The sequence below is a fragment of the Embiotoca jacksoni genome, unplaced genomic scaffold (genome assembly GCF_022577435.1).
Source record: "Embiotoca jacksoni isolate LCO1_2020_lvr unplaced genomic scaffold, fEmbJac1.0.p SCAF_19, whole genome shotgun sequence".
NCBI classification, from domain to species: Eukaryota; Metazoa; Chordata; class Actinopteri; family Embiotocidae; genus Embiotoca; species Embiotoca jacksoni.
Window position 1 is genome coordinate 2,078,931 of NW_027185329.1, and position 21,899 is coordinate 2,100,829.

General features: G+C 40.8%; 1 protein-coding gene across 3 annotated transcripts in view; it reads right to left on the reverse strand.

Annotated features, from left to right (window-relative positions):
• Positions 1-21,899, reverse strand: part of LOC138200386 (BMP/retinoic acid-inducible neural-specific protein 3-like) — a 52,058-nt gene that overhangs the window by 20,901 nt on the left and 9,258 nt on the right. For all 3 annotated transcript variants that reach the window (XM_069152992.1, XM_069152991.1, XM_069152990.1), the window contains exons 3-4: positions 11,907-12,097; positions 9,916-10,100 (exon numbers count right to left, since the gene is read on the reverse strand). In XM_069152992.1, coding sequence (XP_069009093.1) covers positions 9,916-10,100; positions 11,907-12,097 — 376 coding nt within the window. The remainder of the gene's footprint in view (positions 1-9,915; positions 10,101-11,906; positions 12,098-21,899) is intronic.

Here is a 21,899-nt window from a genome sequence, read left to right on the forward strand (position 1 = left end):
AGGGTTTCCTAGAATAAGCAGTTTGCGATGCTCATACATGCTGCGGACGTGACTTGTTTATCTAATCACGATGAGTTTAACTTTGTCCTCTAGGCAGGCCTTTTGATGTCTGTTGAAATTCTCCTTTTGGAATTTATTAAGCCTGAAAACATCCCTTGTGTAAATTCAGAAAATATATATATATATTTTGTTTGTCTCTCGGGCTGACATTAATATTACCGTGGTAATTGGAGTATTTCTTATCAAAATATGGCAAATCTTTCATTAAAAAAAATAAAATAGAGAACTAAAACACAACATAACATGATCACATCCTCATCATACAATCCCAGTGGAATTTAAATGACAATCCTGAAATTTCACCCTGTAGCAGAAGTGATTCACAAACATAAGTAATAATTTGCAACCTGTTGAAAAATAAGTCACGGCAGCAGAGCGGTATAACAGACACTTGTCAGATTTTACAAACTCATGCTGAAATGATTCCACTCCTACAAAAAACTAAAGCCTGGTTCAATGTTCCATTAAGCTGTGAATTCTGACCTTTTTAAAGTAACTTTTCTCCTGCTGTATCTGCCTGTTTTGCACCAATTAGAGCTGAGTACAGACTTCACCAACCTGCAGCCTTTTTCAGGTGGCAAGTAAACACTCATCGGATCAGTGCAACATTTCACAAGTAGGAATCATCACACACTCAGTGGCCACTTTGTTAGATTCACCTGTACAATGCACACAACTCTGCCATGATTCCACTTTTACAAACTTCATAGTGTTCGCTTTTTGTTGACTCTTTTGGAAATGTGCCAGTTGAATTCTGTTTATCATTGCGGTCATATGATGTTTGACTGGACTGCATTAGGTTGAGAAGTGTTTCTAAAATTCTTTGGCCAGGATATTAACATAATATCATGATGTTACATTTTACACCGTTTAACGAGGAGGAAGAGCCGAACACACGACACCGAGGCAGGTAGTCAAAGCAAAAGTGAGCTTTACTGCCAAAGACCAAGCACTGAAACAGGCAAAAGTCATCTGAGGAAAACTTACAAAAAGGAATTTTGCGTTCAAATTGAACTCGTAGTTACAACACAGGAAGCTGGGCCCACCACTTGCTTGGTGTTTAAGTTGTTAAGTCGTAAAAACACAGTTGCCAGATAACAACCGCACGGACGGTGTCTAGAAGCCACCGAGGCTAACAATTTATCAAGCTAACAGGCGGACAACGTAATGCAGGAAATGCAAAGACACGGAGGAAAAAGATGAGGCCGTCGAGAAGATAAACATTTTACAAATTACAAAGACAAACTCGACATGACTAAAATTACAATATACTCGCTTAATATCCAACAACAAAAAAAATATTTCTACGGCGTCTGGCATTTCCGTAAACGTCAGAAAACACGTCACAACTTGTGACCTCAAAGGTTGATATACATTTTAGACACACGACAAGACAGGAAGTGAAAGAAACAAGACAGAAGAGGTGAGGGAGTTCAAATTGAAACAGGAAACCGCACTTTAACTAACTTTAACTAATATTAAACGTCTAACCTACTTATTTCCAACAGTGTCACAAACACTAGAGGAATTCTGAAAGAGCTGCATTACAAAAAAAAAAAAAGTACTAAATTTAAGAAAGTAATAACCAGGAAATCAGCTACAGATAGAAAATTAACAGAATATTCCTGGTTGCAGTAAAATGTTTGACAACCACAAGCTGCGACAAGTTTCGGTGCTCATTAGCAAAGATTCTCCAAGTTTCTGGAACTGTATTAGAAGTATAAACATCATTTTTTCCAAATATATTTTCCTGTGCATTGTATCTGAAATCTCCCATAGGTACTTAACTGAGTCGAGATGTGCATATGCAATGCACATGCGATTCATATAATTTTTTTTTACCATTCGGTGAAGCTGCATGAAACTGTTGACAGTTGTTGTGTCCCTGCCCCCTTCTTGTTTATTCATGATTTTCCTTTTAATTTGACTGTATTGTCAAGCAAGCAAGCACTCCCAAGCGAGCCCCTGAAGGCATCCTTCTCAACTCCACCTCGCACTGTGTCTATAAAAACGTAGCCGTCTGCCGGCGCACATATTAGTTGCGGGGAGCAGTGCAGCTCGTAAAGTCGACACCGCTCCCCTCTGAGACGGCACGGCGGCCCGGCAACACAAGTGCAGCGGCTCAGAACGAATCATTTGAACTTTTCTTTTTTTCCCGAGCAGGTGAGACCCAGAGCCGGTAAGTTGGCATCGTAACCGGATTGAACGCTTGCACTGCTGCTGGTTTTACTCAGCGTCTGCAGCGGAGGGAGATGTATAAGTTGAGCTCGGGTTTATTTTCCCCTGCAGAGAGGTTACGCAACACTTGTAGAAAAAAGGGCGCCTCAATTTCTCCCTCACGTTCAAATGCGTTTTATTGGCTACGGCAGTAGAGTGTTGGTGCCAAAGCAAGTATATGATGCAGCAACCGGACCCAGCTGCTATCATAATGAAAAGCAACAACATGTATGTTAATTATTCAGTAGGAAGGATACAATATATTTTCTCTCGCAAATCTGAATTAGCAGGATTATATACAGTTGTAACTGCTGGATAACCAATTGAATGAAGTGAACTTGATAAAAAGAAATTAGCCTATAAGATGGCCTTTAAATACCTGTTTTATCTAAATCAGATTATGTCTCGCACAATTTGTAGATGGATGATAGCCTATGCGCTATTGGTGCGGAGCGACGGCAGGCCAATGCAGCACTTAGCCTGTTAACATGGTCCACTGATACAGATGGCTCTGAGGCACATTCATTATTTAGAAATGTAAGGCTTTAATATTATTATAAGACCAGTTAGACGAGAGCATTTCACTGATGAAGATTCATCACTGCTGCAAAATCCCTCGTATGAATAATTCCACAAAACTGCATAAAATGTCACTTAGCGAGCTTGTGTTGTCAGATGTTTGAGCAACAATGGACTTTAAATGGCTGCACTTTCTGCTTGCTGAAAGAAAAGGAAAAAAAAAAGTACAAGACAGCATTAATGTTTCATGAAAATCATCACTCATCTCAAAATTGCTTCATTCGCTGCACCTTCAAGAGTCGTCATTCGCTTAATCACCGCGGCACAGGAGACGCACAAATCCACATTTGCATCTGAGATACGCTTCCGCCTGTTTATTCAGTCTTTGAGGATTTCAATGCATGTTTTAAGACCACTTTGTTGCACTGGCTTACACTCTAATGTCAACGAGAGAGGGATAAGCTTATAAAGTATAAGCAAGAAAAAAGGGGGAAGAAGAGGGAAAATAGCATCAGAATGAGATTATTGTGTGCCTCCAGACAGGAGGGGGAAAAAAAAAAGAAGCCCCTGAAAAGCCACAGGGGAGCAGAGAAGGGACCTTTGGTAGAAAGAAAGTGCAATTTAACACTGTATGTGGTGTTATGTTCACTGAGGGAAACCAAGCTACGCTATTTTACAGGAAGTACCAGTCACTTAAAGAGGGGCAGAGGGAGCGAATTTGATTTGGTGCGTTTTGTTATTTGTCTCTCCAGGCTTCACTTCTTCTAAACCAGCCGCAGTTTAAAACAAGAAATAGCTGAAAGAGCATGAAATTCTTAAAAAAATCTTGACATCAAAAGTCAGATATCAGACTCGAGCAGAGAGCTATCGCGCACTCTATTTATATCACACTATTATCAGAAGCCTCTTTATGTGCAACATATCAAGGGTGGGAAACTTGTTAAAATTTAAAGGGGTTGAAGACGTGGTGAGATGAGAAAATGTGGGACATTTATCATCCGTCTTGATAATGAAGATGCAAAAAGAGTCGAATGAATAATTCATCCGCGCTAGTGATAAGAGGGCAAGGTACTTTTTTATCAAATGTATTTGTTTTATTAGTTTTTGTTTTGTTTATCCTGTCATCAAAAACTGCCCCGAACTTCGAGGAGCCGTGTTCTCCGTAAACTGTTGCTCCGCCGTCTGATTCGGGACGCTTCAGCCTCAACTTGTGTTCTCTCGCTCTCTGCTCGGACGAATGAAGCGTAACGCGACGTTGCCGACTCGAAGCGCAGGCTGGCGCCGCAAAATGGGTCAAACGTTCCTTATCGCTCCTCCTCCCCTGGTCGACGATATTATCCTCTCCACTTTGCTTTAATGAATCTTCAATACAGAGCGGCCCGTGCTGCAAATAAAAAGTAAGCGCGACGATTGATGCAGCTTATTTTTACCCCCTGTACATGCTGGCACCTCCATCCCTGGACTAAAAAGGCCCTTCTGTCCTCCTCTCATCTCCGCTCAGTCGCATCTGACACCTTAACTCATACCACAAAATGTTTGACAAATGACGGAGGCTCTCAAAGGAAATTACTGAAATGGAAGGGCTGATTCATCACACTGTGTAACAGCGGAGACTGTTTTTTTGTTTTTTTTCGCACTCCTATCTCATTTTCCCCGTCTTTGATTATTTTCCAGCGGCGCTGTGTTCAGTCCTACAGGCCTTCAGGCCAGGCATTTCTACCATTTAAATATGTTATCTATTTAAACCAGGGGACCAGTGCTCTTCTTGAAGGCAGCTTTGTTTTGGCATCCGTCTTCATCGGGGTGAGGTAATAACCCATGTTTGGAATTAAAGGCTGCTGGCGCTGTGAATATTTTACATCAGTCACCTGAAAATGTCTCGCAAACAAACGCACACCCAGAGGGCTTTTTCTTTATTCATCTCAATCAGAGGGGTTTTTAGCAGCACTTTGTTTCAGCGGTGGCTGCCAAATCAGCTCGACGTCTTCTTGCCAATTCACTTTAGAGAATGTACAGTTGCGTCTCTGATGGACTGTATGGTGGGGCATCGCTAAGGACAAGTCAATGAAAAAGGGGCCCGGCTCTCGGGACAAGAAGACGAGGCAATTTGTGTATTTTTTTTTTAAGCGGCAGCTGCACAGTCAGAATGAAGGAAATAGGCCGTCATGTTTCTGTCTTGGAGCTCCCGTTGGCTCCGTGCTGCTCACTGACAACTACTTAAGGTTTGTTTACCACCTGGGACACGAAGTGACATCCACCTTTCCCAACAAAGTACAAAGCAGCCAAGCAGATTAATGTAAAATGTAGACCAGGAATCAAAAGAACATCAAAACATTTTGACTGGTGAAAAATCTGTCCTGCGTGACCTAAATGCATCCTGGGAAATTGAATATCTGAGTATCGGAGGGTTGTTTGTAAAACACGTGATCATTCTTAACTTTTGAACGATTGATTTGACATTATGAATGAATTGTCAAATCGATCGTTCGAAAATCATTTGAAATCTCAGCAGATGCAGATGATGAAATAGCTGCTATACAGCATTCACACTAGTTTTTTTTAAACTGGTCTTGTTATACTTTATCATGTAATTTTCGGAGGGTACACCTTCACAGGAGCAGATAATAATATAGTATTGGTTGAAAAACAATGCAAAGTCTTTCAACAAATAAATAATTTGAATGTCAAATTCGGCGTGAGTCATTGTCAAACAAAAAAAATGCCAAAGGTGCTAGCGCTGCCCCTCCCAATGTGAGGATTTGTTGTTTATTTTCTGTTTTCTTATCATTGCAATATGGTCTGTTAGTCAGAAAAAGTCATTTGAATACGTCACCTTGGGCTCTACACAAAATAGTTCATCGAAAAAAAATTTATGTCACTAAAAAATGAATGCTTTTGTTTTCTCTCCCATTGTTATGAGTCTCAGTAAAAAAAAAAATCTAAGACTTCTTCTATGCACACAAAAGCTTAATTTCTCTCAAATGTATTCAAATCTGTGAGTAAGCCTTCACCTTTGACGAGCTTCATCTACTTGACAGGTGTAACAAATCATAAGGCTGGTTAAAATGCTTGAATATTGCATAAGAGCATTTCTCGACAACAAAACGGTCTCTTCTACAATGTGCAGTGTTATCATACGACACAATGCCACAGATGCCACTAGTTTTGAGAGAACGTGCAGTTCTGACCGTCCACCAGAGCCGCTGCCAGCGATGTGAATGTTTGTTTTACTCCTTTAATATAAACCGTCTTCCAATGTCGTTTCCAAGAATTTGTCGGCGCATCCAAACGGCCTCACAGACTATGTGTAACCACGCCAGCCGAGGACCGCCACATCTGGTCGTGAGTGGGCAAACGCTCTCCTTCCATGGCATGTGGCACTTTGAAGTGCTCTCTTCATGGATGAATTCTGGTTTACCACTACTGGTGGGTAGATTCAATGAACAATAAACTCAGGCGCATTTTAGAGATGGAAATTTCAACGTACAGAGATACTGTGACGAGATCCCGAGGCCCACAGTCGTGGCGTTGGTCCACCGCCATCGCTTTCGTGTTTCAGATTGATAATTCACGGCCCGCTGTTCCAAGGATCTGTGCAAAAATTACTGGAAGCTAAAAAAAAACAAAAAACATCCCGGTTCTTGCATCTCACCCGTTGAGCCGGTTTGGGATTCTCAAGATTGGCTTACGGGACAGCGTGCTCCAATTCCTGCCAAGATCAAGCAATTTCGCAACTTCACCGTTGAAAAGGATTGGAGTAGCACACCGCAGTTTACAACCAACAACCTGAGGAGCTCTCTGCAAAGGAGATGTGTCACATCACACGAGGCAAATTCTGGTTTCCTGGCCCCTCCACAACCCCCTATCCCCCCCCCCCCCCCCCCAAAAAAAGAGGAATATCTGTGAAGAAAAAAATGATAATTGAAGAATATAAAACTGCCTGTTAGAGTGGCCTTTTATGGTGGCGAGCACATCTGTGCAACATTCATGCTGTTTAATCGGCGTCACATCTGTCAGGTGGATGGATTATCTTGAATTGCAACAAAAGAAAATGTTTCAGAAGAAAAGTCTTTGATGTTTTACTTCAACTCCTGAAGAATGGGAGCGGAAACAAAAGTGTTTACATTCAGTTCAACATAATACATTGCTATGGTGACAAAGATATTAACACGAATATAACATGAGAATAATGGTAGTGCATTTTGTAAAAATCTGTACCCTGTTTGTGAAGTCTTTGACCTTTGCATTGGTCATATGATGACACCTGGATCAACTACTTTTACTGACGAAGACTAGGTTCAAGTTTTCTAAATGCATGCGAGTAAAGTTTTTAAATTGAGTTTGGTTTTACTTTTCTTTTTTTAAATCAACTGAATGTACTACTTCATTTCAGTGTTCACTTTGTCGTCCCTCTGTACTCTCTTACCGTTGAGTGCTCCCTCATGTAATCCCAATTGAATTTCATTTTAGATTATGTCACATTAGCTCATTATTTCAAGACAATACATGTTAAAATATATAAATATATAAATGTTAGATCCAAGACCCGTGGATCCGTATAATTCAGAGGTGTCCGCTTCAGTTGCCATCTCTGCAGAAACCGGTGTAATCACATGACAAACACACCAAAGAGCCTGACGGTAGTCTCAGATCGGTGTTTTTGCAGGTTGCAGTTATTACCGACATTGTTTGACGTTAATCTCTTGTTTACCCCGAGCAAGAGTAAACATTAAAGCCACGTGAGGGAACAGACTCCTCGGAAAGCAGAGCGAAATCTATGCGAAGGGCAAACTCAGCCGATTCAATTGTGTCAGCTTGATAACAACTGACAGAGTGATGAATGAACAACCCCCGAAGGCATTAAAGCAGTGAGAGATGCATGGTGATATTTACATCATAAGTACATCTTGATATGCACGGCATGCTGTTCCCTATACAAGCTCGTGAATACACACATGAAAGAGCAAGAAGGAGGGAAGCAAACAATACCGCTCGCTTCATCTCCTCTCTTGCTTGAATTCTCTCCTGCTCATCCAGCGTGCCTGTTTACTCAAATGTCACATCAAAACACCTTAAAGCGCTTCCAACACAATGCTGGCGAGGAAACGTGCATAGTTGTAATCAAACCAGCTAAATAATGTCAGTCAATTATTCATTTTAACTGCTGGAAAGCAAGTTTTTTTCTTTTACGATTAACGACATATTTGACTTAAATAGTCAGTAAGTGTGACCGTGATGATCTTACTTCACCCAAAATCCTGATCTTTCCCCAAATCTATCGAGAAACTTTCACGCCTAACCCGAGACAAATCCTAACTTATAGAGCATCACGTCGGAAAATTGTGAGAGTTTTGAAACAGATGTTTTTCAGTCGCTCAGGAAATTGAATAAAACTGAAATGCATAGTATTTAAAGTAAATTTTAAAGCACCCCTTCTTTCAAATAGGGTATTTCTTTTTTAAGTTTGAAGCCATTGTTGTTTAAGTTCAGCAAATATAGAAAAAAACTGAGAACTAAAATATTCCCAGCTATTTCTGTATGTTTGATATGTTTATTATCATCATAAAGTAAGTATTTTTTTCCTAGACTCCCAATTTTTCAACAATTCTCACAATTTACAGCAAACAAATTGAATAAAACTCCAGAAATTTAATCATTTTTGGGAAAAATATGCCAAAAAAGTTGTTTATCGCAGCAATCACAAAAAACAACAAACAATGATGGATTGAGGCAAAACTCTCGTCGCCAACAAAGCTATTAAACACTTGTAGCAACATAATCTATTGCATGCTGTGTTGTTGAGAAAACATTAGCTAATGAACTTTTAAGCAAACGGAAATAAATGTATTTGATCCATTTAACTGATTGGAATATTTCCAATCTGACATCTGGATGGTCGTATATGAACCCTGATGAATTTATGAAGCCTCTCTTGGCAATGAGGAGCGGAAATGAGGAAAAAGAAATGTTTGATTTTTTTTAAAAAAAGGGTGTTGGCATCCACTGCGGTAGAATACACTTAGTTCAACTGTTTTGTGAAGTTAATCTATTAAGTATTAAAGAGGTTGTATCATTCAGAGCATTCTCTCTGTATAATTTTACTTTGAAGCACTGTGGAAATATCAAAATGGCTGCCACGGGATTTTGCCTAGAACATGAGGTGAGCTGTTCAAGTGCATTCCCTCTTAATGGTCCATTAATTAAAAATTGTAACAAAAGGAGGTGACGTTAATAGACCATGAAGAGATCTTTGAAATATGTTTTAAGAATGATATTCTGCATTTGAAAAAGGCCAAGACCGTGACCATCGAGGATGTATTCAAGGGTAATAAACTGCATACAGTAATTGGTAATGTGTGATAAGTGCTTGGCAGGTACGGACCATTGTACAGAGTGGTTTTCTTCATTTTTTCCAATAATAAATCACAGAAAAAGAAACATGTGCAATTATCATAAAAAAAAAAACAATAAAAAAAAAAAACAGCACAACAGTAAGAGTCTGTTGGGTGTTTTTCTTTACAACATTTTATCGGGTGGAAGAACTGAACCACCAATATGAGTCGGTATCTCTGGTAAAGGTGATATACTGTTCTCATTATATCGTACTTTATATAAACAATAGTTTCATGTCAGTCAGTAAATTAACAGTAAAAGTTTGTAGTGTCTAAAATAAAAAAAATATAGTGGATGTAATTAATTTGGAGATTGAACCCACAAACCCCCCCCCCCCCCCCCCCCCCAAAAAAAAAAATACTGGACTGTGATTGGCTAACAATAATAGCTCCATTTGTTAAAACAAGCTAAATCTTGCTGATTCTAGGGTTTCTATTGAAATGCCCATACTAGCCATGATTAAATTTAAGTCTTTACTCAAGGGACTTAATCAAGACCACTCGTATTAGAAAAATACAATAATTACATTTATCCACTGAAACAAAATCTAATTGGAACAATGACCTCTTGAAAGGGCTGTAATCATGTAATCATATGTGGTAAAAAAAAAAAATAAATCGAACCGTGGCGGCAGTTTAAAGCTTTTGGCAAATCATCTGATTCCATTATTGTGTTAGACAGTAGCCCGAAGAGAAGCAGGGTTGTTGTTGTTTTTGTTTTTTTTACCTTGATGGCAGTGGAGGCGATCTGGATGTGGTGCAGCTTGTGCAGGGTGCTCTCCCTGTCGATGAAGTAGGAGGCGGCCAGCTGGTGCAGAGCTTCCAGCGTCACAGCTGTGCCATTGGATTCAGTCACTTCAGATGTCCGACTCAACTTCCGCTTGTCCACAAAGATCATCAGTGACTCTTCCCCTACGAAAAAACACACGCACGGCGACACATACACCGACTTAATTATTAGTGACTCATCCCCCTGCGAACATGCAAAGCATTCTCAGCGGCGGTAAATATTAACTCATGAACACCTTCCAGCGCTTATTATAGCACCACATGAGCGGGTAAACAATACTTCTGAAGGTGGAGAGCTGCTTAGGAACCCGACAACTTCGGCTAATTTTACACTACACTCAAACCTGTGATAAATCTGTAGTTATAGGGCACAAATTGAGATGCTTTATAGAACAATAAAAAGCCTTCAGAGGAGCGTATTGACAGGTGGTGAAAGGATCGATCGATTAAAAACAAAAGTGGTTCTAATTTGGAGAGACACTAGTACTGACATCCATTACGTTACCACTGGGGATGGATAAAGGTTAATACTTCTCTCCATCACAATGCAAAACAAGTATCTAAATCAAAACAGCCATTGCCGTCCATTATGCTGAACTAACATGTGGGGATTTGTCTGGGGACACGTTTCCGATACAAATCCGGTTCCAAGGATCATAAAGTTAGATTTTTCTGTAATTCTGTTGCATTTTCTGTTCTGTTTTTTTTTTTTGTCTCTTTCCTGATATCGACACACACTTTTTAGACTAGCCTTCGGAAACACTTGTAAAATTAGGTAAAATGTAAATTTATGTTTCGAAATGCAACATAAAACACCATTGGAGTTTTTTATTAGCACTACGATGCAGTTATTTTTTTTTTTTTTATACAGATCTCTACAGGTCGTGGTAACACGCCAGGAAATGAAGCAATGCGCCCATAAAAGGAGTGAATGAAACTGTGATCTAACACGGATGTAAACAACGTAGGATTTAAAATACTTCTTTCAAAAAAAATAATCAGCATGGCACATTATTCATAATGAAGGAACCGGACTCATCATCAAATACAACCAGACTCCACAGGAACCATTTCACAGAGGCTAAAGGTAACGCTGCAGGTTATGTTGGTCATAGTGGCTGCATTTCTTTCTTTCGTGTTTGTAACATAATGTGCGAGCTCGTCTTTTGCAATCTATTTAAATAGTGTTGATATTCATGGATTCTGAATGTTTATGCACAAGAGACAAAAGATGAAAAGAGCCAACAGAGGAGCTGGGAGGAGATTGTGCAGCAGATAGCCACGGGAGCTTTGTTGCACATTACAGCACTCTGGCTAACTTAGATCTATTGTTATGGAAACAGGGTTCATTGACGTCTTCGTCAAACAACCACAAAGACAGATTTTGAGTGTTGAGTCTGAGACGAGCTTAAACAACCGCAAACTGTGCCACACTCATAGCTCAGCCAATATTTAGTCAAATATTTAGTTGTATGGACACAAGAAAGATGTTTTAGAGAATCAAATATGTTTGACTTAAAAATTAATAACTGCTGTTTTCTCCTTTTTTTTTTTTTAAATTTTACTTTTGTATGGCAATTCCCTCATTAAATGGTCTAAAGCAAAAAGGATTAACTGGCAGAGAAGGTGGCAGTGGCAAGATTTTGACTTAGGACACTGTGGTTGCTTATGTTTCAACAGAATAGTTAAAGATACAAGAGCCACAGAAACTGATTTCTGAAATTAAATCAGAAAATAAAACTACATTAGTCCTTTCTAATTTGGTTTTAGAGACACATCTCCCCCCTCCCCCCACGGGCTGCGTGTTCGTCCCGGGTCCAGCCTACCTGTCCTCCCAGAATCTCACCTTTTAATTCCTCGTTTCTCCCCGGTGTTAAAATCGGTCAAACAAAAAGCCAAGAGGAATCACAGCGCATGCACTTTACTTACCTCCCAGTGTAGCGGAGAGCAGGAAGTGGGTTCCATATTTCCTGATAATGTTGTCGGTGATGGCGTTAAGACTGGGCCTCCTGCCCAGCTGCCTAATGGTCTGGAGGAACTCGGGGTCCAGCGGCAAGGAAAAGCCATTGTTCTCCTGTCTCTCCAGGGCCAAGCTGTTCACCTTCCAACGGCCAAACTCCCTGCAATGTCACACAAACACACGCTCGGTGTAAGCGAAGGACCTCGCAACACGTGAAATGCCGCACGCAGGCTCATTTGAGAAATGAAACCAAATGTCCTGCGTACTTCTGACCAGTGGAGGTCTTTATTTTCCATTGTTGTCAAAGAGTAACAGGGATCTGGGAGCTGCTTTTGAGACATTTCTCTCACAGACACAATGCGGAGACTAAATCCACTGCACCGATCTGAACAATACTTTCTGCTTCTTGAAATGAAGGAAAATAAGAGTCTGTTGTTGTCATTTGAGGGGAGGCAGAACACAGCTCGCTCAGATTCAAAACTGTCCCCTCGCTGGGCATAAAATACGATGTATGCATGACCTCTAAGTGACGCTCTTTAAAGATGAATGGTATCATGCTGGCGCTACCTCCGGCTCAGAGAATTGCTTTTGCGCCACAGTGAAAAACATTGTGTTTCGCCACCGATTTTAAATAATAGCGCAATCTTTACTCATCTCAAGTCACTTTTTTTTTCTTTTGGAGGCGCTTGTAATCATGGTTGGAGTCTTGCTACTTTCGGAGGGGGGTGGGGGGACTCTTTTTCGGAAGGGAGCGAGCTTCATCTGTAGTCGTTTGATATTCAGCCTGGCTTTGGAGCATGCCAGCTGCCTTTATCTACCAAGTGCAGACTGAGTGCTGCTGCTTGATGCGTAGATTAGCGCTTTTAAAATGCAGCCGGTAATAAACACGATTCTCCCCCGCCCGAGAGGGAGGTGGGAGGGGCAGAGGGAGAGGGGGGGTGACCTGCGAGGACCTGTCAATCAGGTAGATGACTTTTCTTTTGAGAAATGAGCTGCAAATGAACTATTTCATGTATATTTGAATGTCTTCTTGCCAAGCAAAAGCAGCCCTAGGAGAGATTGTCATGTAAAATTAAACCTCCTCATTTTATATGCTTTCTGTATGTCCTCTCAATAATACAAAGGTACAGCTACCCTTCCTGTGACTGAAATGATGTGCTGGGAAATGTTTTTACGGAACTTTAAGTTACAAATAAATGAGAGAAAATTAGATTAAGTCGCTCATTAAGCTTTCTACTGCACGATAATAAAGAAGTCTACAAATGACCAGGCGATGAGTTACTTGTCTTCCTTCTTTTGGTTTTGTGAAAACAGAACAAAAAAATAATATATATATATATTTTTTTTTTTTTTAATGAACTACAGTGGAGGGTTGGTTGTGATTCGATTTTATAGTCGCTGCCTTTTACGACCAGATGTTAAATCTAGGATATAAACAAACAACAGCCATCAGTCAGAAACACCGGAGACACGAGACAATGCTGTTGATTTGATTACAGCTAATTAAGAGAGAATATACAAAGACATTTTATTCCACACTGTAATGTTCAGTTTTTCTCAGCCTTTCAACCATTTGATTAGCTTGAGATGATCGTGTAGACTGGAAAACGCCATAACGAGGCACTTTTCTGACTAAATGGGAGCCACCTCTAATCAGTGCTTTCTATAATTGACGTGTCATTTTATTCAACATCTTTCACAACATTTTAGCCTCTGTGTGCTTAAAAGGTTGTTTGTGGCAGAAAGCAGACTGACTATTATTTGCAACGTCCACACGGTTTGAGTCACCTGAACCTTTATCACGTTTTTATTCCATCTCTGTTCCCTTATTTCCTGTCATCTGTCTACTTTTGACTCGAGCCCCAAAAAAGACTTACACTGACGATCAATATATCTAAAAACAAAAGATTTGTCGAGTGTTCATTTCCTCTTTACTTACTAATATTGGCGAACCCTGTTGCCATGGCGCCACAGCGACACTGACGCGCTCTTTTTCGGTTTTGGACAGTGACGTTCTGCCCCTCAAAAACAAAATTTTGTCACGAGCCGTTGCTTCATTGCCGTAGACTTTCTAGAGCTGTTTTTTTTTTTTTTTAGAGGTCTCCATGCTGATTTTCTGGGTTCTGACACAAACTTTGACGGACCAGCGCTCACAAAAACGTACGTAGCTCAGAACATTATGATGATCAAGCATTTGAATTTGTAACACGTACTCATTTAGGGTCGCAGCTTCCTCGTGCACCGCGCATGTCACCGTGGTGCGCTACGTTGGCACGCACCAGCAGCAGTCTCCGAAACGTATTGGTCCACCCTCGCACACAAACAGAGCACTAACATCCCGACTTTCAAATCCCTCAAGACGTGGAGAAACATTATGATTGGAAATGTCTTTCTGTCCACCTGACGACTTAAAAGTCCAACATTCATTCTCCTTTTAGCTCCATGTTTGGTCTCCACCAACTCCTAGCAGAATATCTCTCTTTAGTGGCTCGGTGGGTTGCTCAATTAGCTTGATATTGTTTTATAATACTATAATCATATGTATATTTCTCCGGCACTTAAAGACAAACAGGATTTATCAAAGCTTGTTTACTGAAAATGGCGTCTTGCTGCTGCTCAAAAGGGTTAATGAGGTCACTGAGACTGAACATGTAGTATATGTTGCTACTGTGAATACCAACACTGCTGTATGGTAAAAAGCTCAACTGAGTTGGTAATAATGTTCTGTGAGTTGATTCGTGAAGGTTAAATGAGCTTTTCTATGGTTATACGTTGATTCGTCAGGGATTTCACTCAAGGAGACAAAATCGAATGCAAAACGTGAGATGTCTTTTCAGGAGCACAAAGTGATACTGCAGCTTCTGCACCGTTTTACAGAGCGATGCCGACAACCGCAGCGAGCGCGCCCGGAACAACCAGCTTACATGGTTTCTACGAGGCCTCTCTTGAACAGTTTTCTCTGAATACCGGGTCCCTGCTTTACGAAAGACCAAATGGAAACTTCCTCTTCACACACTCCCTACAGTCCACAGACACACACACACAAACACACAAACCAACTCGTGCAACCACGACTCAGTGCACGCGCATTCACACAGCCTGCAGCTGCCAACACTGAAACAAAGCTGCCCTTGCCGCAACAACTTTGGTATCGCCCAGAATATCATATAGCCCCCACGGGTGCGGCCCCACTGCCAATCAATTTCCTACCAATAACAATGACTCCCCCCCGAGAAAAACAGAAAACAGAAAACAGCTCATTAAGGCCCGTTTCATGTCGGTGTTTCTCTATAACGAGCGGCCATTAGTGTTTCCTTCCGTCCGCTGGGGCCCGGCTCGAGAAGCGAGCGGCTGAGAGAGAAAAGGGGAGAGCTTAACCGTGATCGACACGCTGCCTTTCGCTATTCTGCTCGCTGATGGGCATTTACCGACGGTGTCACAACTGAGCTGGCGGAGTAGAGCGCTCACACACGGAAGGTCTGCTGGTCAACCTCGGCTTTAGCACGTCGCGCGCATACACGCGGGATGATATCATGGAAGACTGCAGGTTTATTTCACCCTTAACTCCTCTCAGTGAGATTCTGATTGACTGGAATATCCTATCACACACACACACACACACACACACACACACACACACACACACACACACACACACACACACACACACACACACATGGCGGCAGGTTTGTTTCACCCGCAGCTCTGTGCACATCTACCTGTCAGCCCCCCGACTGAGCGAGCCAAAGCGCCGCGTGCACCAATATGTGAAGAGCTGCCGGAGCTACTTTCGGAGTCATACCCTGCTACCTGTCCATCACAACGCAGGTGTCTCAGATCCATCACAGAGTACAGGCTGCCCGAGGGCATTTCTCAGCGACCAATCAGGGAATCAAGCCAGCGGATAACCTGCTGATGCGGCTGAAACGCACCACTGAGAATACCAATGCAGGTTCCAGGCGGATCAGTATGTCTGTGGCAGGCAAAATCTTCGCCCGAGGAATGTTAAAGTGGGAAATTACCGGAAGAAAACGAAAACGTTTCGAACGCACGCCCAAAGAAAAACCAGCCCGCTCTCGTTTCCCAGGGTTTCAAACGCGGCTCGACGTTGGCGTCTCAGAGATATGCATAAGGCGCCCTTTGGCGCGAGTGCGGTGGCCACGTGATTGAAATATAGGAAGTCGGGCGATGGAGTGTAAAGAGCGGGAAAGTCAGCGGAAAGGAAGGTCAATGTGGTTGGATGGATCAAAACGCTGGACTTTCATGCAGGAGACAGGAGTTCTTGTCAATGTGAAAAAGTTATTGTGGATTCAAGTCATGTATTTAGTAAGTATTTACCTGACGTGATGAATGCAACATGCTCATTTTAACCCGAATCGTGATCTTTTCCAAGGTCGAACCAAGTAGTTTTGGCACCTAAACCTGAGCAAATATTGACTGCATCACATTTAACCAAAAGCATGATTTTTTTTTTTTCCAACACCAAACCACAAGGTTTTGTTGCCTGAACCTCTGGTACCTTGTGCGTATCCCTAACATGCCCTGGGAATGAGAAAAGGTTGACACAACCGTGTTTTAAAACCAAAACAGGCTCTAGTTTTGTATTGTCAAAGATCAAAGGAGTCACATTTTTAGTCGATTCTTTTTCAAATTTCTTTAAAAATTGAAATACAAAAATGGTACAGCTATCAGAATTTGGGGGGGAAATCATACAAAGTCAATCTGAAAGAATTTCAAAGGACCTGTTCTTTTGACGTCCGTTCATCTGTTACTTGGACTGAAAATTAATAAAGACTCATTAAGTTCCTCAATCGTTCCAACACACGCTCGCAAATTTCAAACTAGCGAAGAGATCTATTTTGTTGTTATTCAAATATAATTATTTAAAATCACTCTTTGTGCCTGCAAGATAATTAGACCTGCATAAATGAGGCTCATAGCTTGACACTTCCTCTGGTGTCTCTTTCAAGCAAACTGTAGTGAGCTAAGAAAGAAAGACAGAAAGAAAGAAATAAAGATAGACAGACAAAAATAATTAACTTAACTTGTCTTTGTAGGTGTTCTGACTGGTTGCATTTATCCGCTGTTTCCAACAGTGGGCCGATTACTGCTGAAGACAGTTTTCTTCTCATTTCGATATTTTCCTCAGCTACTGAATAACGACTTTACAGCAGTTACACAACTGTGGATTTAAACCGTGATGGCTACACAATGGAGAAAAATGTGGAACGCAATCCAGCCATTATATTTTCCTTTTAATAAATAGTATTTATTAAATTTTGAGTCATGTCAGCGGCATAAAGAGCTTTAATAAATGCTTGTTTTCACCTCTGAATTAATGTAGTGCCAAGCATTTATTTAAATAACATGTTTGCCATAAATTGCAGACAAGTTCTGTCACATATGTGCTCTAAAACTATTTTTTTCTGACACATGAGCCGATGTTTATATACAGATTATTTGTTATCCTGCTTAAATTCTGTTCACTGGCAATGTCAGATCAAAAACGGTAATACTCACACACTCACACTTGTGGTTATGTTTTGACAGTAAAAGCACTTTGGTTTAATTTTTTGAAATATTTCAGTGCATGCGGTTTGCCCGGTTTCATGGCAGACGTGTGTTGTAAAGGTGGATATTGTCAGGAAAACAAATGAAGTGTAGTTTCTGATTTAAAATGAAAGATGTTTAATATCAGCATTTTGTGAGTTGATAGAATTGTATTACTAATATTCCCACATTGTCAATAATATCTTCTCACCATTACATGTCATTTGAAAGGTATTTGTTGTTGCAAATTAGAATAATTGTAAAAAATGGGGTTAATCTGGAAATTCATTGACCGACCATGACGAGATTAGTCTGGAATTTTTAATAAAAAAGCAAACTATAAGGTATTTTGAGTAATGAAAGCTCTTGGAGGACCGTTCTATATTGGAGAAAAACAAGGGGAAAGAAATCCTTATATTTATTGATAATTATATGTATTTCTCTATTCTTATCCAAAAATCACTGAAAAAAACAGCAACAAAAAACCTCTCAACGCACAACGTTTACCTTGCTGTTATAGACAAACATTGGCTCATCATCAATAAGGGCTAAATGAGAACACATTGTTGTGTTTTGTAGTTAGGTTACCCCAGATACCAAAATAACCCGCTGTGCAAAACAGTTGGTTGATGTAGATTCAAAGTTATTTCAAGGACCTCCCCAAAGAGAATAGTGCAAAATGAGAGAAAAGTCCTTCACGCTTCATTCAGTAAGATAAACCAAATTACATTTATTTGGAAGACCTTGTAGAGAAACCGCAACTGCAACCGCTCAGCAGTTTTTAACGCTATAGTTTTAGGGTTTTTTTGTATTTAGCTTTTTTCTTTTCTGCAAGTTTTTTTTTGTTTTTTTTTTACATTTAATCTGATGTGACATTGATCCTTTTCAATATGCATGCGTCATTAGCAACAGGGAAATTATTTGAGGAAATTAAGAATCACAAATAAAGAGGCTTTTCTTTTGAGTGGCATCAAAAAGGAATTCGACACATGGCGGTCGCATAGCGAGCGCTTTCCTGAAAGGCACCTTCATAGTGGCGCACATTAACATTGTTAATTGAGCTCGTGATGATCCCGTTTTAACAAGAGAGCCGGAGAGTGAAATGAGAGTGGGATTGAGATGGGACAGAAGAAGACAGACCTTCCTCTCCGTGCGTTTTAGTCATCGGCGCACCGCGAGAGACAAACTCGGAAAGAAAGCAGGATCAAGACAGAGAAAGGGGAAGAGAGTGTAATGATGTAGTTAATGGCTGCTGGTTGTCAACGCTCTACAGAATTGCCACCAACAGTTTTTTCCAACATCAAACAAACATCAGACCATTAATTTGTGAAAATCCCATTAAACCTGCTGAGAGGTCGTATAAACAAGGCGACATACTGTGTCACGCACATTTTTCGCATTTCTACGCCTTTGATGCCACTCAGTGCTGCTCAACTACACGTTTCAAACACTTGACTACCAGCTAAGAGCGTGACCGTCATCGTGGACATTCTGAAACTCCTGCAGAGGAACAGGATGACTTGAATTTAAGATGCAAATTGATGCAAAGGCAAGCAACCGAGGCCTTGAGAGGTTGAAGACGATTCCGACTTAATGGACATCTCATCCAGTGACTAATTACCTGTCAAATCAACTTTATATAAATATTGTAACTACATAGCTGTGACTGACTAGATTTTCATGTCACAATGAGCATGATGAAAATAGAAAGGACGACCCAAGTGGAGACGCAAAACCGGGCTTGCAAGAACAGTTCATCGCTCTTTTTATTAAACTGAAACTACAGGCAGGACGGCCGGTATACAGGACGAACCGGGTCATCGCGACGACGAGAGCAGAACGTCCTAGAGAACAAGAACGAGACAGCAATCGGATGAACGACCAGAGAAAGATGGCGGGAATGAAAGATGATGGCAGGTTGGTGTGGGCACAGGGAGGAAAAGTCATGCCGCGTTCAAATAGGGTCGTGTTTACCGTGCACACGAGAAGAGTCCACATGAACGGCGCCCTTCCGGTGGTATTCGCAAATTTGTCGAGGATCCCCGAGTTCACGAGTTGTGACATGTTTGCTGACGTTTAGAGAAATGTCAGAGGCCATGGAAGTTCATTTTTCGAAGCTAATACATTCTAATTTTAGTCATGTGGAGTTTGTCTTTGTATCTTAGTTAACAGCCCACGTCTGAGGAAAATGTTGATCTTCCCAGCAGCCTCATCGTCCTCCTCTGTGCCTTTGCATTTCCTGCATTACGCTACCTCCCCGTTAGCTCGCTAAACTATTAGCCTATGTGGCTTCTAGACACCGTCCACGTCGCCGTCGTTTACCAACTTTTGTTTTTAAAGGTTTAACCACTTAACCACTTCCCGTGATGTAACCATGAGCTCAACAAGTTCCATTTGAAAGCAGCATCAGAGGACTGTGGGCAGATTGAAAGTGGCAGGAGAGAGGGAGGAAGTGCTGAAAACAATCAGGGCTCAGGCAGGAATTGTCATATTTTTCTTTCTATGTTTTACTATTCCAAATTAATACTGAACAGATGGAATAAAGGGGTTAAGACAGACTAAAGTCACTGATTATTACTCTTCAATCAGGAGTGCCTAGCACCCTCATACTGAAGAAGACTCAAGATATCCCGAGACCTTTTTGTTATGAATTAAACATATGACAGTGTAATGCATTAATTAGTAAGCTGCAGAGGTGCTGCTATTAAGATGTTTTTTGTTCTTTTGTTTAAGCCTTTGGACAACCAGAAAAAGATTCCACTGCTTCCAATTTTAATGCTGTAAGATAATCATTTGCTCGCTGGAACCATAAATCTAGCGAGAGTGGTAGCCATCTTCTCAGCTAACTGTGCATAAAATGTGAATAACCATGTTTCCCAAAATGTTTACCCTTTTTTTTTTTTTTTTTAAGTATTTGGTTGACTGTTTCCAGGTCAGACACTTTGCATGCCCGGTCATCAACCTTGACCTATTCTGCTTCTCAAAAGTAAACTGTCAATTTTAGCAAACTACCTTGAAAGCATAACTGTAAACCATTTGATCTCATCACAAAACAACCAATTACTCTCATTTCTCTGGCTCTCTTTCAAAGAAATAAAACCAATATCTATGACTGTTTTTACAGGTGTACATTGTAGCCTCGATAACCTAACACTTCTCACTAGTTGCTGATACACTCGTGCCAATACCAATTTGCTGCTGCAGCCCCCGCCAGGTATTGTTGAATAAGATTAAATGTGTGTGTGTGTGTGTGTGTGTGTGTGTGTGTGTGTGTGTGTGTGTGTGTGTGTGTGTGTTGAGAGGAATCATCTGTTTTGCTCAAGCCATGCTTATCCTCAAAATTCTGAGGATAAGACAAAAACTCTATAACTCCATCTCGGAGGGAATTTCTATGTCGTCTGTGCCTCCGCATAAGACTAGTCTAGTTAGTTTGGCACATTTTCACCCCCTACATTATGCAGCCTTGACAGAAATAGTTCAGTACCTCGGGCCTACTACCTGCTGCCTTGACACTCTGTCTACAAGCTTCTTTAAAGATGTTTTAAATGCACGGCATCAGATACACTGCAGCGAGTCAAGATAGCTCGCTTCAGTAAGACATATTTCCACGGGCCCTTAATATTGCACTTATTAAACCTCTTTTTTTTTTTTAAAGAAGAAACTATTTTGGATGCCTCAGACACATTTTCCTTCACAACTTAACACTTTCATAGTGCAAAACAATTTATTTGACTGTTTTCTCAATCTGAATATCTCCCGCACCATTACACCGAAGCTGCACTTGTTTAAGTTGTAAACGACATTCATCCGAGTGGGGACGTGTCAAAACCTTTGGTTTTGGTGTTAATGGATTTCAGTGTTGCGTTTAACCCAGTTGACCATATTACACTGCTCAACAGAAAGTAGAAGCGGGTGACACAGTGTTAAATGGGTTCAAATCAAATATAAGAAATAGGGACCACCTCGTGTCAACTGGGAGTAATGGATCTGTGCATGTGGAGTTTTTAACATCTGCATGCTCCCCCTTGCTGAGATCAACAAATATTTTAACATCTCTGATCATAATTATGCAGACGACACACAACTATACATAAAAGTATCACCCCGAGACTGCAGTTCCTTGAATTTGCTGAGTAACCATTGAAAAAAATTGATGGGTGGATGTGCGAGAATTTCCTGGAATTGAAAAAAAGGGTTATTCTTGGAAATAATTGATTTTGGCTCCAAAAAGGAAAGCCTGAAAGTCAGTGTTCACCTTGTGTCCATAACATCTACAAATCAAGCCAGATATCCTGGTATAGTTTTGGACTCTGATCCCAAATTTCAACAGCCAGATTTGGACAATTACAAAAATCAGCCTACTTTCTTATCACCTTGAAAACAGCAAGAATGAAAGGATTTATTTCCAAAAA